Raw genomic sequence first — 17,837 nt, forward strand, 5'->3', positions numbered from 1 at the left:
TATGCTCCGTAATTGTGTAGATTCTAAAACAAACTGCTAGCGGACGATAAGGCCCTTTAGTGGTAATATTTTTGCCATTCACAAATCTTTCGGAGCTCTCCGCCATGTTGAAACTTTAATAGTTCTCTCAACTCAGAAACTCGGGTCCAATAAATTCCCAGTTGTGCAGTAGAAAATACGACATGAGGGGGCATTCAGGTGCAGTTTTCTACTCGACATGTGACATTTACCATAATTACGATACTACATGAAGGCAGCATAAGTACAGCACAGGACGAGTGCGTGAACTCAGCCGCAAACAGTTAATTTAATCAATTTTATACCACTTATATGTGAGCATTTATATTAATTTTAATATATAAAAGCCACGGTTTAACGTTGAGTTTGTTTATGCCCTTTTGAGGGGTGATGGAATAAAGGGTATCCAAAAGATGTCGCTGTTTACAATAGCATCTGCGTTAAACGCAGCCGTCGCTGTTCTACTCATTTTAATAATTATATTTAAACAATTCATCATAACAATATATGTATAGGCTTACAAAAATCTACCGTAATATTTATAACAAATGAGTGAAAATCTAAAAAAAAATAATTTAAAAAAACGAAAGAAAGAAAGAAAGAAAGAATAGTCTACCTTTGACGTATTCAAAACCCGGAAAGGACCAACCAATGCCGTGATAACACAGCAAAACAGAACCCGCCCCCTTCTCCTACGAGTCAAGGGAAAGGACGGAGGGGAGATTAACAAACCTAAGCGGCATCGGCGCCACTCTCATTATTATCTTTCATTTAAAAATAGATAATCGACAATGGGCAGTACCGACTCAAAGCTGAACTTCAGGAAAGCAGTGATTCAGCTGACAACCAAAACGCAGGTTAGACCCTACTGTTGCAAATGTAAACGACGAGCGCATAATAATCAGACAACGCGTTCACAACACACTGTCCCTTGTTGCATTTAACCATGTAAAATAAATCCTTTGGCGTTTCTTCGATTGAAAAACCGCATTTGATCGAACTGAAAATACGTCACGTTACCAGCATGGTGATAATGTCTTATATTGTTATGCAAAATGTTTACACAAAATGATGGCCTTGTTAAATCAAAGCTGCATGGTGTTGACATGGATGCGGCAGGTGCATGGTGTTTACATTGTCGTCATCACTCACTGGGAAGGCTAAACAATAGACACGCAATGACGCTTACAATGTACTGCCATGCCACATCAATTTCTACATTTCTGTTTCTTTAACACTTCCTAATGTTGTTTTGCAGCCAGTGGAAGCCACAGATGATGCCTTCTGGGACCAGTTCTGGGCGGACAGCACCACTACAGTCCAAGATGTCTTCGCACTGGTTCCAGCAGCAGAGATCCGGGCTCTAAGAGAGGAATCCCCTTCCAATTTAGCCACCCTGTGCTATAAGGTAAATTCAACATGTAGATTGCTGGTTTTGCTGGACTTTTTGGAAAGTGCGTCACGGACCACTGCTTCCGAACAATGTCGCGCTCTCAGATGTGAAAAGAAGTGAGTCACTTCCCTCCTCCTGCTTTCTTTTCCACTTCCTGGCTCCCACCAGAGACCACCCCTGACTTGATGCTACAAAAAATGATCGATAATACAATACTACAACTAGTACCTACATATACGTATAGCTTAATTAGATGATGAACCGAAGAAGTTATACGAATCGTTCCATCTAGTTAGCAGGAATGTTTATTTGCCCAACTTTAGAGATTACCAGTCGTTTCAATGGTAAGTCATTTATATAATAAATATTACTTTTTAAAAACTGTATGTTAGTAAAAAAAAACACATTTAAATCAAATAATTACAGTAGAATATTAAATATCATTCAATAAAAATACATTTAAAATGTTTTCTTTTTGAGTCAGTATTGAAATGCTCCACCCTAAAGTTTGACAGTTTAGTAAGTACTGTATATACATATACAAGATGGAACACTTTGGACTGGAGAAAAGGACTAGTAATAAATGAAGTGCAGTTGAAAATAAATCAACATTTCCACAAGAATCATGCATGCATGCCATGTATGTTTTGTGGCCCTCGTCAGGCTGTGGAGAAACTGGTGCAGGGCGCCGACTTGGGCTGCCCCAGCGAGAGGGAGAAGCAGATGGTCCTGAACTGCACTCGTATCCTGACCCGCATCCTCCCCTACATCTTTGAGGACCAGGATTGGAGAGGTTTCTTCTGGTCCACTGTGCCCGGTGCCGGCCGGGCCGGGGTGAGTGGAAAAAAAACACGAGTTGTCGTGTGAGGATACACTTCGGTTGCTTCACTCCGATGATGACATGGCATGCAGTGAACGTTCCTCCTTCCTCATTCCAGATATGGGAGTGATGATATTGTCACTTTTCATGATGTTCCTTTATTTTGACAGTCTAAAGCCCGCCAAACACTTTTGTTACATGGTGATGAAAAAAAAATAGCTTGGGCACATGATTGGCTTCAATGTGGATGACGCTAGCTGCATTAAATTGTGTATGCCACTTGTCGGTTCTAAAATAAAACTAAGTTTTGACCAGTTTTACACCTAAAGGAGTTGTTTGATTTTGGTGGGTTATGAAATGCAACGTCACCGCTAGTAAGCATGGCTCTATTTTTGGCGCTTGGCAGGTTTGCGGTTTAACCTGTCTCATCATACCTAGAATTATAATTTTTGCTGTGAACTCTCATGACGTGATACTACAACTTGGCATTTTTGATCGCTCCTTACACCTGCAATGTTGGGATGTCTTACCACATGCCAGTCAAAATTCGAATCGCAGCACGGCCACTCATAAAAACCGTTGGCAGAACCTCACAAAGAGGAAAAGTTTAGTGACATTTGCTCTTGTTGCTTGTTGTGCAATGGGCCTAGCTCAATGATTCTCTGTGTGTTACAGTGCCACATGGGCTCCCTTCTATTGCATGTGAAGAATCACTGAATTCACGCTTTACTGTGCATATTGTTATGTTGCCTTGGACTTTTTTAAACTCATTTGATCCCAAAAACGTATAAATACGTTCTATTTTAAATGTTTTAAGTGTCCCAAAGACTTACATTTTTTTTTTTTTTTGTTTTTTTAATGCTAGAGCATACAGAAGGCTTTGATACAGCCTCTCAACTGCAAAGAAAGGTTGAAGAAGTAGTAGTTATTACACAGACGGCCAGCAGATGGCAGCGGAGCAGCATAGATCAACCGAGGCAATGTTGAAAAAAAGCTCAAATACTCACAATTCTAAATACATTTGTGAATAATGATTAAACTTAGCTATATTCTAATCTAATGCTAATTTCTGTAAAATGGAAACAGATAGGAATATATTTTTTTTCTGATGAAAGAAGAGACTGTAATCTTTCTTTTGGTAGGTTCCATGTTTTTATAACAATAAAACAGTCAAAATGTAGTAAAACAGCCGGGAATGAATGGGGTTGCTTCAGGGAAAATGGCTGGGAGTGAATGAGTTATTCTAGTAAATTACATTTATGAAACACAGTAAGTCTAATATATTGCATTTAATCTTTGATAGTGACCACTGCATATTCACAGTTCGTCATCCGCGGCTTCACCTATTAGCAGTTTTTTTTTCAATATTTTTAAATAATAATTTTAAAAAATATTGTTTTTTATATATGTGTCAATTGTATGTGGATTCTCGCTGTGGACAGTACTTGGTGTATAAAGTTTGCAAATGACTAGTGTGTTTTTTTTGTAGGCAGAGGAGCTGGACGACGACGAAGGTGCTCGTCCCTTGGCTGAGTCGCTCCTCCTGGCCATCGCCGACTTGCTCTTTTGTCCCGACTTTACCGTGCACAGCCACAGAAGAGGCCCGGTAAGTCCTCTGTTGCTACTCGCTTATGATGATCGTGAACAGTGAAGACGGATGGGATTTATTTTGTCCTCAACGTTTCCTCCTTCCTGCCGCAAATCCACCCCACTAAACCTGTCGCCCGAGTTGGTTTGACAAATAAAAACAGCGTGATGACCCTGTCAGTCATAACAGGAAGAGCGCTTTGTAGCTAATGGGCCTAAAGGAATGTTGCAGGTCTGACTCAATGTGTTTTAGCGTTGCATGTCCCCAGCCAAGTGCAATTAATCATCATTTTGCCGTGCGTGCTCGGCTTAGTGGAAAATGATTGCTTAACTGATGTAAAGATAAGCACCTGCAGGTGTCACACTTTGATCGTCTTTGTAGCTAATTTGGGGGGTTTTGTCAGGGATCGTAATTGGTTTCAAAACATCTTTCCAGACAGTGAAAAATTGTCTGAACATGTTCAAAATTACTTTGCAACACATAAAAACTGTCCGTGAACATTTTCCAAATCCTGATGAAATCCACAAATTCTCTACATTCGCAAGCATTCACTGGTCAGTGGGATGTCAGCTTTATCGGCCCTCAGATTCATAAATAGGCCAAAGCCGATATTTGACATTTTGACAATTATGGGCATCAATAGCCGACAATCGGTCTGTCCCTAATTAAGATAACATCACAATGTCACCATATACATCTACTTTTTTAATTTTGCTAAAGTTACCTATGGTAAATAAATGACTAATGCTCACTCAAAAGTAATTTGTCCTTTTTTTTTGGTCACATATTTTTTACAGAGCGAGTATACTGGAAACACTGATCCATTCCATGCAATTATAATTTTTGTCTGCTATTATTTGATGTGAATGTGTGTTGCAGGACTCAGTGGAGAGCATGCAGTCCATAGACAGCTGTGAATACATCTGGGAGGCGGGCGTGGGCTTCGCACAGTCCCCTCCTCTTAACTACATCCATGATTTGAATCGGTGAATCCGACTTCTGCTTGTGCTTCTCTCATCTTGTCGGACTCACTTTTAACATATGTTGTTTGGATTTGATGCCGGCCAGTACGGAGCTGCTGAGGTTGCTGCTCACCTGCTTCTCCGAGGTCATGTACCTGCCAGCCTCGACGGACAACCACGTTCTCAACCCCTGGGTGACCTTCTTCTGCTCCACCGAGAACCGGTAAGTCGACCAGTGCTATGTGTGTGCTATGCAAGTGGTGGGCCACACATTGGCTACTTGGGCCTTATGCGACCTAATCTGCCTACTATCATGTTGCAGGTGTAGAAACCATAAATAGTATACAAAACCACAATGTGCCAGCTGTGCCGACAACAGTACATCATCTGGAGCTATATGCAGTACATTCAATATATAACAAACGACATGACAATCATGGGGGGAAAAGTAAAGCATATTCTACTAACCAGAGGGCAGATTTACATTGACGCGTGAAATTATGATGTGCAAACTGTTTATTGTCTATGAAGTACTATAAAAAGCTTTTGTTTTGTTTTGATAATAACTATGGTGTATTGACTAAGCTGCAAAAAGTGAAATCCGTGAGCATTTGCATTTGTAACTGCAGAAATGCTACAAGATGGCGGCAAAACACTTTTGTATATTAGACAAGGTTATGGCCTGGCAAAAATGAAACTCCTCCCCTAAGTTCAACATGGTTTATTGGAACTGAGATGGTGTCTCAGCAATATAAACCTAACTGTGAGTATGCAGGGACGTTACTGATCTGAATATATGACTGGGTAGCCAATAGGCCAAGACTTTTGAAGCCGCCATATTGCTCCTCCCAACCCCGGGTTTTCACCGGATGCGGTTGCGGTGCGGTTGCGGTGCGGTGCGTCTTGACTGCGTGCTCCGGTCGCGTCAATTTTTTGGTCAATCCACACCGGCTCCGCACAGCTGCGGTCCGGCAGCTCCGTCGCCGCCCACTTCCCAACGTGTCTTGCGGGACCGCGCGCGCGCGATCATGTGGCATTTCACAACGACAAACATACAGAAAGTCTGTGCTCAACAGAGAAGCAGAAAGAGAGGTGGACTTCTTTTGATTTAACCTTTTCTTCTTCTTCTGCTATGAGATTCCATGCAGCATCCTTTTTTTGGTTGTCCTTATAAAAAGGATGTGCCGTGTCATATATTATTTTGTGGTTTTCCACCTCCAATATAAACCTCTCCTCGTCCATGTTCGCTGGCGTCTAAACCGTGAATGAGCACATGGCCCGGCGACACCCACGTCACGTTTTGCTGAAAAGCTTGCGAAATAGGAGCTGGCGAGTGTTTTATTCTGAAAGGTAACCGGAAACTTATTTTGAAACTGCGTCGGTCTTCCTGTCCCGCTCGATGTGTTTTGTGCTAGCTTGCCATTTGCCGGAGGCCTACCGCTGCAGCGTCCGGCAAAAATAGAAAATAGGTCTATCCTTGCGAAAGGCCTGCGGCACGCCGCAGCTGAGACGCAGTCGGCACGCAACGCACCCGCAAGCGGTGTAAACTGCACCATTCGAATGAATGGAATCTAATTGCTTGCGTCGCCGGACCGCACCGCAACCGCACCACAACCGCACCGCAACCGCATCCTGTGTAAACCCGGGGAAAGAAACATTTCTCAGCATACGATCCTATACATTTACATTTACAGTATTGAAATTGGAGAATATTTGAGACAGTACTTAGTAGAAACAACATGATTTATGGTGTTTAAAATGTATTAAACATAAACAAGAGAACTTAAGATATTTTGCAACTTGCCTTAAATACATGTATAAATTATATGCTTAATGATGTTTACAGGAGGAAATGTGTATATATTTTTTTTATTAAAGAATTATAACTGTAATTCAACAAAAGAGGCCTCTGCCAAATCTAATATTGGGGTCTAAGGAACTGAGCAATAAAAGAAAAGGGGGCCATCCACTTGTTAATTTTTTTTTTTTCTTTTGCTTGTCAAAAAATAGTGACCAACCTGGCACAAACCCCCAGCTTTATCCTACCTGCCTACGAGCTGTATATGTCTCATCTGTACATATACCGTATAATGGTCTGCTTGCGAGGTGGGAGGAGCAAGATGGCCGCCCTGTGACTTCAACGGCATGCATGGACGTGTATGGCTATCCATTCATATATTCAGATCAGTGAGGGACGTTCATTGTATCGTTTTTCCGACCCTGGGGAGATTAGCTTGACATGGCAGCACATCAAGGCTGATATCTGATTGGATTAAAAATGTAATCACATACATACTGGAAGCCATGCAGCCAATACAAACATGATGAAATTAAAAGATTCGACTTTTGGGAAATAAATATTAGAATTTCGATTGTATAGGTCAGTGCTTCTGATCGTTTCACCAGAAGTCAAACCGCAACTACAGCATCTGAACAATCCTATCATTTCACACTGTTTGTCCCTGCAGGCATGCTTTACCGCTGTTCACCTCGCTACTCAACGTGATAAGCGCCTACGACCCGGTGGGCTATGGCATCCCGTACAACCACCTGCTCTTCTCCGACTATCGTGAGCAGTTGGTGGAGCAGGCCGTTCAGATCCTCATAGTGACCCTAGAGCACGACGGAGGGCCTTCCCACTGCCCGTCATCTCCGTCCAGCGTGGAGGAACACGAGGTTTGCGAACAAAGACAAGCGTGGATCATTTGAGTGTTGATGATTCGCTTGAATAATTATTCCCTCTCTCTGCGCAGTCCACCGGGCCCGGAAACCTGTTTGTGAATTATTTATCAAGGATTCACAGAGAGGAGGTATGGCCCAGACGACATCGGTGACGTTACATGAGGATCTTGTCCCTCAAGGTTCTATTTGTGTTCCATCCAGGATTTTGACTTTGTCCTGAAAGGGCTGGCTCGTCTCCTCACCAATCCTTTGACTCAAACGTACTTGCCTAATTCCACCAAAAAGATCCAGTTCCACCAGGAGCTCCTGGTGCTTTTCTGGAAGCTCTGCGACTTCAATAAGGTCGGGGAGCACTCACTCTTGAGTTCACAGTAATAGCATTTGGAAAAGTCCAAGTAAAACGCAATATGTTGATAATAGGTTTAGTTCCGTATTTGCAAATGCATTGGGAACACTGCACTTTGTAGTCCAAATCAAAACATGAACAGAAATAAAATGTGTTTCTGACAGCTCCTTCACATCTGTATTGCATAGAGTCGACCAACTTCTGGTGAACTGCTATTCCAGATCAGGAGCGCAAAACAGATGTGAAGCAATTCCCAAAAACGTTTATTATATGACTAAATTCCACTTGAACAAAGTTTATATGGATTGTGGGGATATTGCACGACTAGGATTTTGAGCTTTCTTCATTTTTGTCACAACCTGCTACTCCATTCAACACAGATGTGAAGCCAGAAACAGTGTTTATAGACTAAAACTAAATATAACTGAATTAAGAGATTTTTATTTAAAGGGGAAGTCAACCTTAAACATTTCTTGTTAATAATGTTATATGTGACCTCACTAGTTTAAACTTGATATTCGGATTAATATTATATTTGTGGGATATGAGTTATGAAGCAAAATCCAGCTATGTTTATCTATGTCAGGGGGCGACCATTTTGCCACTAGCCGTCGACTGAAGATGACATCACAGTTGCTCATGGCTCACGCAACGACCAATCACAGCTCACCTGTTTTCTGAAGCTGCGCTGTGATTGGTTGTTCCCTGACTTGACCAACATTAATGTCATCTTTACTCGACAAGAAGTGGCGAAATGGCCGATAAAAACTGCTGGATTTAACTGCTTAACTAATATTACACTAGCACAATGTTAACCAGATTACTGTATTTAGACTAATGGGGCTGCATAGAACATATTGTCAAGAAAATTGATTTGGGTTGACTTACCCTTTAAATCTCTTTTCCAAACACGCTGATAATATTTGGAACTGATAATCTGAGCAAATTAAAAATCAGCCCATTTTTTGTTCCCATACCAGAAATTCCTCTTTTTCGTCCTGAAGAGTAGTGACGTACTGGATATTCTGGTTCCAATCCTCTACTACCTTAACGATGCCAGAGCTGACCAGTGTAAGTCTTCTTATGCATTTTTTTAATCAGAAAAAAAAGGGTTCAACATCTACATTAATGTTGCTTGTCTGAATGAAGGCTTAAATACAACTTCTGCACTCTAAAGTAGTAACATAAATTGGGCAAAATAGCTAACCCAGTACCAGGTCCACAAGGTACCAGGCCAAAAGCTGGGTTATTTATACCCATCTAATTGGGTTGAGGATTTGACTCACCACATTGGGTCAAGATTTCGATCCAACAAGGGCCAAAAAATTACCCATGCCGATGAGTTAAAGCTACCAAGAAGTGGGTTACCAGGTTACCAGTATAAAGTAGCTGTGATAGCAGCAACCCTGTCATTCAAAACTAGGCTGTGGCATTACTTATTACTATAGTGGCAGGAAATGATTGGTGCAGCGTTAATGGGCTCCAATGCAGTGGAGGGCGAAAACTATCGTTGATCCGTCAACTTTCCACCCGAGTATTGACAGTCACTTTGTTGAAAAGGACATGACATAGGTGGACATATTGGATTGCCGATGGAAGTACAAGAGGGTTTTTGGTTTTTTTCAACTAGGCGATGTTGCTACGTGGAATGACCTAAAATGACCTCCTCTGTTGCCAGTGAGTGCTTTCAAATCTGATCATATAAAGGATTTACAAGTTTGTACAATCCAGATTTATTTCCGCTTTATGTGTACTCAAAGTACCATCGAAGTTTGAAGCAAGTGTTGCTGTGTTCTTTAGGTACGTTAGCAACCTAGCTGCTACATCGGCCGCGGCCACCGTCATTCATGCCATAAAAAGTCTTCTTTACGGTGTTGGTCAGTTATTAGATTCATGTATGTACTATGTAATATCTATTAAACCGTAATAGCAAAAACGGACAAAACAGATAATTTCCCCCACTTTGCATGTGCTAACAGTTAGCATCTATGATTCAGCCACCTTGTACAAAGTGCAATATCGGCTACTACTGGTTCTTCTTTTGGTAGCCTGGAACATGCTGATCTTTTTTTTTTTTTTGTGCCTCTTCTCGTTGTGGCACCTGGTCCACAACAGCTGTCAATCATTGTTCAAGTGTGGCGTTTGCCATTTAATTAAAGCGGCAGACGCATTTTCTATCATGCCAAAATGGCTGCCCTAATGGCTATTTTGGGACGTGTGACGTCGACGTCAGGCTTTCCATGAAGAAAAAAATGAATGAAAAATAAACCGAACATGCATTTTCTTAAACGCACATATATTAGTGTAATTATTAACCCTTATCCATTGCTTAAGAAAAAAAAGTGGGGAAAAAAGAAAGAAAAAAGGAAAAATCAACAACCCTACATTTCCAAGTTCTATTCTTAAGGGAACAAGTTTTGTTTTATGTGGGGTTTTTTTCTGCAGCCCGCGTAGGCCTAATGCACATCGGGGTGTTCATCCTGCTGCTGCTGAGCGGCGAGAGGAACTTCGGCGTGCGCCTCAACAAGCCCTACTCCCTCCATGTGCCCATGGACATCCCGGTGTTCACGGGCACTCACGCCGACCTGCTGATCGTGGTGAGAGGCCCGACCGCGTCGTCATGGAGACCGGGCGATCCTTTCCCCCGTGAGAGCCAACCAGCTGTCGCTCTGTTTGCTTTGCAGGTCTTCCATAAGATTATCACCACGGGCCACCAGCGTTTACAGCCTCTCTTCGACTGCCTGCTCACCATTGTTGTGAACGGTGATTCATTTGCCTCATTGTTGTGGATTTTTATAGGCCTCCCCTCCACGCCCTCTGCTTTCAAAAAAGTAGTTAAAAGATTTCACTAAGAACCATATTTTCTCCTCAGTGTCGCCGTATTTGAAAAGTTTGTCCATGGTCGCGGCCAATAAGCTGCTCCACCTGCTGGAGGCCTTCTCCACCAGCTGGTTTCTGTTCTCTGCCGCCCACAACCACCATCTTGTCTTTTTCCTCCTGGAGGCGTTCAACAACATCATTCAGTATCAGTTTGATGGTAAGGGCCCTACAACATGTCATCTCAAGATTGAAAGTCTGAATGTTTGAGACAATAAGTGAAAATAGTTAATTATATAATTATTTTTTTTAACCATATTCAATTTCCAATTGAAGATGAATTTTTGTGTTGTTTTGTTGATACTGATCCGCAACGTTTTAATATGCAATTTAATGTATTATACCAACTTAAACAATGCAGTGTTTTGTAATGTTTAAAAATCTTCATAAAAATTGTGGGCTCTTAACATTCAAATGTATTTACAATTTGAAATGACAAAATTCATGTGATTTCATTAAATTAGAAAAAAAGTGTAAAAATCTTAATATTTAACTTTGACATTTGCATAAAAAAAAAAAATTACTGTTGTGTATCTTAACAATTTATCTTAGGCAGCTGGCTAAGGTAAAAAAAAAAAATCTCTTATCTCAGCAGCACTTAGAAATGGTAATCCATGCCTTTGTTACATCTCGGCTGGATTAATGTAATGCACTTTACTTTGGAATCAGCCAGTCCTCCCTCAAGCGTCTCCAAAATGCTGCTGCTCGTCTCCTTACTGGTGCCCGTAAGAGGGAACACATAAACCTATCTTGACCTCTCTTCACTGGCTGCCCGTGAAATTTAGAGTCCACTTTAAGATTATTTTATTTGTTTTTAAATCACTCAATGGTCTTGGCCCGCTTTATCTCGCCGAGCTCTTGCACCCCTACACACCTGCCCGGTGCCTCAGGTCAGCACACCAGACTCAATTGGAGGTTCCAAGAGCACAGTGGAGGCTTAGAGGAGATCGAGCCTTTGCTGTTGCCGGTCCCTCCCTTTGAACGACCTTCCACTAAATATTAGGCAATCCCCCCCTTTATCCTCTTTTAAAACGCGTCTTAAACCACATTATTAATTTACTGATGTAAAAACAAACAAACAAACAAAAAACTTGTATACGCACTTCAAAATGTTTGCTTTGTTCTTGTTTTGTTACCTTATTCTTTACTGCACAACCGATATTTGTTTATGTACAGCACTTTGTATACAGCTATGCCTGTTCTTAAAGCGCTTTATAAATAAAGTTGAGTTGAGTCACTTTTTTTTTTTTTTTTTTTTTTTAGAATTTGAATATGTAGCAACTTAAGGCTATTAAAAAAAAAACAAAAAAAAAAAACACATGACGCGCCAATGAAAACAGTTTCCTCAAAGTCAACAGCGCACTCCATTTTGCCGGCATTGCTTTGAGATGTGATTAATCAACAAAGTGTTACATTGATGATTATGCTCCCCAGGGAACTGTAACCTGGTGTACGCCATCATCCGCAAGCGTAACATCTTCCACCAGCTGGCTAACCTTCCGTCGGACCCGGCCACCATCCAGAAGGCGCTGCAGAGAAAGAGGAAGTCACCCGACGTCATCTCCCGCACCAGCTCACAGGAGACCGTCTCCATGGAGGGTTCCCGCCCCGCCGTGCCCGCGGAACCCGGCACCCTGAAGGCCAGCCTCGTTGCCATACCTGGTCAATCAACCTACTTTCATTATCAAGCAAGAAGAAGTCTATATGGTTGTCTTTAAAGGGGTGGATGTGTTTCTGTACAGGCATTGACAAACTGACTGAGAAATCTCAGGTGTCCGAGGATGGTACCATGGTGTCCGTCCCCAAGATGGAGCACTCAGAGCAGATTGCAGCCAGCGGGACCAGCGACACTGAATCCAACTCGGGCAAAGACAATGAAGTCAGTGTGTGTTTGTTGTACTGTTGTGTTTGACTGACTAATCGGCCACCGATTATAATCGGCCAAAACAATCAGCCAATTGCGCCAAATGGCCGATTATTTGCCCCTTAATCCATTATCGATGAAAACCAAAGTTTCCAACGCTGTGAAACGACCCTGAATGCACCATTTTGCTTGCGTAGCATTAGCAACTAGAAAGTGTGTAGTGTGTTATTCTGGTTATTCCGTTGTCCCTAAACGTCTTTTAAGTTGTTTAATAACTTCTGTTGGAGTTAACTGTAAAACTAAATACACAACGTTAAGAATTACATCCAATACAAAACATGCTTCGTTTTTAAAACATCGCTACTAGCCCTAACAGGAAGTAAGCAAATGCTAACAAAACGTTAGCATCGACTTTGGGAGTGTTTTTCCTTCAAATAATGAATATCCACACAAATCTTGTGGGAACACATACCCACATATGAGATAACACTACGCAAAGGCACAAATTCTCCCCAATGTGTGAAAAACTACCGCAATTGCTGGACTATAAGGCACACCTGATTATAAGCCGCACCGACTACATTTCTAAAGTAAAAAGCATTTTGTCCATACATAAGCCAACCTGACTATAAGCTGCATGTGCCTACAAATGAAATATTTACAAAGAAAGACGGTACTATGTAAGTGAGGACCAGTGACCACTTTGATTATTGTAAGCAGAGGTTCGCGTTTACCCACCTTCAACTCGCAGAATGCAGGCAAGTCATTCTTCCCCATGTCATGTCCAATCACGGTGTCACGGCAAAATTAAATCACCATGTAGCAACAAACTAGAAAGCACTACCAAAACCAATGCAACAACTAGATCACTAACTAGCAGAATAATTATCACAGAACTTGCATTTTAAACACCCTTGCAATCGCCAGTGCCACAAGGCATGCTGGGAGCGCCAAGCTCCCAGCGACGCTACACATGGTAGCGTGCCATTAGCAGTATGCTAAAACATATGCTAGCACATGCTAGCGCTAGTTTTTAAAAAGGCACAGAGCAATAACAATGTACTCGCGTTGCTTTTGATCAATCACAAATCCCTCAAAGTCCTCGTCTTCAGTATCCAAAACAAACTGGGCAAGTTCTCCATCAAACACACCAGGATGAGGCTACGTCTCATTGTCAGTCAGTCTCGTTGACGTGCGCTCCTTGCAAATCATGCCGGCTTTTGCGTTCGCCCAAGCATTCACGATCCATTGATAAATTGTGGTATAATTGTGTTCTTCACCATGTGTCATCCAGACCAATTTGAACGCCTTGTTGAGACCGATGTCCAGCGGCTGAAGGAAGTTTCTTCCTCGTTGAATCTCACGGACACGGCGGCCCCCTCTCTCTCTCTCCCTCCCCACGCTCGCTGATCGCGTCATCTTCGCACATTAGTGTCAATCAAACAATTAAAGGCATAGTTTGGATTTTTTGACATGAATCTCTATTTCATCCTCACCTCCAGTGTGTGCGATCATCACTGACTTACCCCTGACAGTGTTCTGTGACACGAGTTCTGGTCCGGTGTTGGACGAGAGGAAAACAGTCCAGAAAGTTGGCTGGGGTCACGGAAATAAAGCGTTTTTCTTCTAAAAACAATTTGTGTTCAAAAAGAGTGATATATTTGCATCACAATACTCCTTTCTGGAAAAAAAAAAGGCAGACGCCATTACCGCCGGCACTACTTTTCTGTTTGTTCGTATTACTGCGCGGCGCCCTGTAGACGCGCAGCAAATAGCTGATAGTTGCGCACTAATCTACAAGTTGTTTGTCTTTTCGAAGGTGGAAAGCGCGACTATCAGCTGTCTGCAGCGCGTCGATCAGCTGTCTACAGGGCGACGCGCAGTGATACGAACAAACAGAAAAGTAGTGCCTGGCGGTAATGGCATCTGACTTTTTTCAGAAATGAGTATTGTGATGCAAATGTATCACTCTTTTGAATACAAATTGTTTTTAGTGAAAAAAAACAAACACTTTATTTCCGTGACCCCAGCCATCTTGCTGGACTATTTTCCTCTCGTCCAACACCGGGCCAGAACTCGTGTCACAGAACGCTGTCAGGGGTAAGTCAGTGCTGATCGCACACATTGGAGGTGAGGATGAAATAGAGATTCATGTCAAAAAATCCAAACTAACCCTTTAACCTTAAGTGGCTCGTTAAGCTCTAAAACAAGCAAAAAAAAAAAAAAGAAAAAAAAAAGAGGACACATGCTCACTGAACATGCACGCTTTAACCTAATGGCAGAAGTTCCCCCTTCTTTTGATGTATCCTTCCGCCAATGGCCTCATTCACAGTACAAAATAGATCCCCAAAGATATCAATGTGAAAATAAAGCAATTTGTCAATGGGAAATCCTCCCACACAGAAAGAGAAAAAGATCAAATATTCTCTCGCTTCCAGTGTTAATTTAATTAATTTTATGACTACAAATGCTTGTTAGGGTTCAGGATGAAAAATTCATATATTAGCCGCATCATTGGAGAAGCCACAGGGTTGAAAGCGTGTGAAAAAAGTTGCGGCTTATAGTCCGGCAATTACGATAGTTATTTTAATATACGGTAATTCAATCGCAATGTGAGGCTTCAATTGTAAAGCTGTGGGGCACCATATGTAGTTAAAGCACTATATAAAAAGCAATCCAAGGGCAACTTTCTTCTGTACTCACATTAAGTGTGTACGCCATGCATGCACGGCGGCACACTGCCCCCAAGAGGCCAAAACGCAAAGTAGCAGTCAGTATTTGTTCTTAGTGTTTTTTTTTGTTGAATTTCACTTATTGTTTATATTTTGTCATTGTCCTTTCAAGTTACATTATATTATAAAGTTGATATTACAAGGATTTAAATACTTTCTTTTGTCAAAATTCAAGGATGCAAACATCCGATTTTTTTTTTTTTGTCTTAACACACATTTCCACATGAGATGGCATGAACTACAATCCCAGAGGTCCCAGGTTAGCCCAGTAAGTCCCAAGACTTGTGAAAATAACACAAGATAAAAATATATAAACCAAAAGGTTAATGCTTTACAGTAGTTGTAAACAAGTAAGAATGGTATTGACACATAAATCTATACAGTAACCTTGCATACTTCATGATTTTTTTTTAATTGGATTTGTCATTCAAAGCAGAGAATCTTAGTAGCGAAAGTTTGTGTGCAAGTGGCACCCATTGTAAAGGAATTGGGGAAGGGGTTAATTTTGTGCATTATATAATACCGGTAATCAGTATTTTTTTCTGCCAATAATCAGGATCGGCATTGGCCTAAAAAAAATGCATATCGGCCGGGCCCTAATTTGTTGGCTGCGTGAGCATTAGCGTCTTAGCTGAGGTCCCCGCTTTGTGGGCAACAATCCAAGTAGGATTGGGCACTTTGCTCTGGAGCTGAAGGAAAATTGTATGTTACTCTTCGTTCCTCACAGGATGTTTTCTACACCGAGGCAGAAATGGAGAGAAGTCGCTTGTCAAGTGCTTCTCCAGCATCACTGTGGACTCCGACACCAGACTGGGTCAGGAGATTTATCTTCTTTTCATTGGTGTAACAGCACAGGAAAAATTCTCCCCTACCTGAAAACAAGCATTTAACTCCGCTTTCCCGCCTTTGGCCTTCGCAGGTCCTGTCCTGGAAGTGTAAGCTCCCCTTGCAGACCATCATGCGTCTGCTGCAGGTGTTGGTTCCGCAGGTGGAGAAGATCTGCATCGACAAGTATGCGCTTGTTGGCTCAAACGCCTGTCTTTACATTGATGATAAACATTTTCATTGATGTCACGGCAGGGGCCTGACAGATGAATCGGAGATCCTCAAGTTCCTCCAGCATGGCACCCTAGTCGGCCTGCTGCCCGTCCCTCACCCCATCCTCATCCGAAAGTACCAGGCCAATGCTGGCACCGCCATGTGGTTTCGCACCTACATGTGGGGTGTGGTCTACTTACGGTGAGTACTGGAACGTATCCCCCACTATTAACATGGGTTCACTGTATAGTGATTGAATAAGCGGATTCATTATAATGGTGTCATATTTTGTTCCCCTCCACTCTCCAGCAACGTGGACCCTCCCATTTGGTATGACACGGATGTGCGCCTCTTTGAGATTCAGAAGATGTAGGAGTGCAACTACAGCACTTCAAGTTGACCACATTGAACCTGCCTCATAATCATCACGACGCATGCCAAGTGCTCGTTTCGTATCAGTTATCAATATTGTCCATAGGCAACTCGTAACATGTTGTTCTGACCTTTGCAGCTGGTTTTAGTTTAAGCCTAAATATATATACACATATATATCAGGTCAAGTTGGACTCGTAAGGCGACATCGTCATAGCGATGCCAGTTGTTTTTTGGGGTGTTTTTTTTGCCACTACATGGTGGCCTCCAATTTGGGGATGCACTTTGGTAATGAGCTAGTATGCTTGTTTGACACCTCATAAATATTCCAAACCTGAATTTCTGGCCATGCCAATTGCCACAAAACCCAAGTCACACATGCTCTTTGCAGCTCACCAGTGTAAACGTTTTAATCTTCTTGACATGCTTTAACGTGAACTTGCACCTTTTTTATGTAACAGTACAAACAAGACTGGATTGTGTTGTTTCTGACGTTGCTTGTTTGAAGCTATTTTCCTTAAATTATTCTGAATATACAGTAGTATATATATATATCACTATGTGAAATGTGTTCTGAATACTAAATGCAGTAACTACATATTTTGAGAGAGACATAAACATCTGATAACATGCTGAAATCAAATTGGTTGTTTTGCTTTTTGACCAGAAGATGACGCTGTTTCCTAAGGCCCTGCTTAACTCTCACTGCTAGCTTTTTATAGCAGTTCCCCATATTGCCAGCCATTCTATAGTATTTTGAATGATGTTAAGATCCATAGAATTTTGTGTTCTGTAACAAATATAACCTACATCTAACCTTCCCCCACCCTCCAAACAATACGTTTACCATGGGAGAACAAGTTTCTATTTTTTTCCCTATTCTTGAGGAGAAGATAACAGTAGAAAATTGGGGAAACTTTGTGACACCTCATTATATAAATCAAAACAAGAAAAACACGATGGAAAAATAGACGGCGTTTTCACTGTTGGAGGCAACAGTCAGCCTATCCCTATGTCCAAATTCACAAGGCTGGGTCCCCCGAAGGCCGAATTTGTCGGCTGCATGACGTCACTCCCGGCGTGACTCAAAGGCACGAATGGACTTGCACATGAATGGACTGTCGGTCAACGTGCTACGAACAAGC

General features: G+C 41.9%; 1 protein-coding gene and 1 long non-coding RNA gene across 2 annotated transcripts in view; one reads left to right on the plus strand and one right to left on the minus strand.

Annotated features, from left to right (window-relative positions):
- The window catches only part of LOC144002387 (uncharacterized), a 258,898-nt gene that overhangs the window by 38,831 nt on the left and 202,230 nt on the right, over positions 1 to 17,837 (minus strand). The window lies entirely within an intron of this gene.
- On the plus strand, positions 690 to 17,335 carry hid1a (HID1 domain containing a). Its single transcript, XM_077497035.1, has 19 exons — positions 690 to 875; positions 1,277 to 1,426; positions 2,075 to 2,245; positions 3,721 to 3,837; positions 4,699 to 4,805; positions 4,888 to 5,004; positions 7,250 to 7,457; positions 7,535 to 7,591; positions 7,665 to 7,805; positions 8,790 to 8,880; positions 10,255 to 10,406; positions 10,494 to 10,572; positions 10,682 to 10,846; positions 12,121 to 12,348; positions 12,429 to 12,565; positions 16,010 to 16,096; positions 16,202 to 16,293; positions 16,363 to 16,521; positions 16,630 to 17,335. The coding sequence occupies exons 1-19, from the start codon at positions 810 to 812 to the stop codon at positions 16,691 to 16,693; spliced, it is 2,388 nt and encodes a 795-aa protein (XP_077353161.1). The 5' UTR covers positions 690 to 809; the 3' UTR covers positions 16,694 to 17,335.

Source organism: Festucalex cinctus, chromosome 1 (assembly GCF_051991245.1).
Source record: "Festucalex cinctus isolate MCC-2025b chromosome 1, RoL_Fcin_1.0, whole genome shotgun sequence".
In the NCBI taxonomy this organism is placed as follows: Eukaryota; Metazoa; Chordata; class Actinopteri; order Syngnathiformes; family Syngnathidae; genus Festucalex; species Festucalex cinctus.

What these genes read in the sequence shown, in the direction of transcription:
- hid1a (XM_077497035.1), top strand. Translation starts at nt 810, where the DNA reads ATGGGCAGTACCGACTCAAAGCTGAACTTCAGGAAAGCAGTGATTCAG. An exon ending in AGCTGACAACCAAAACGCAG is followed by an intron (nt 876 to 1,276) that starts GTTAGACCCTAC and finishes GTTGTTTTGCAG; the next exon opens with CCAGTGGAAGCCACAGATGA. An exon ending in CAAGGATTCACAGAGAGGAG is followed by an intron (nt 7,592 to 7,664) that starts GTATGGCCCAGA and finishes TGTTCCATCCAG; the next exon opens with GATTTTGACTTTGTCCTGAA.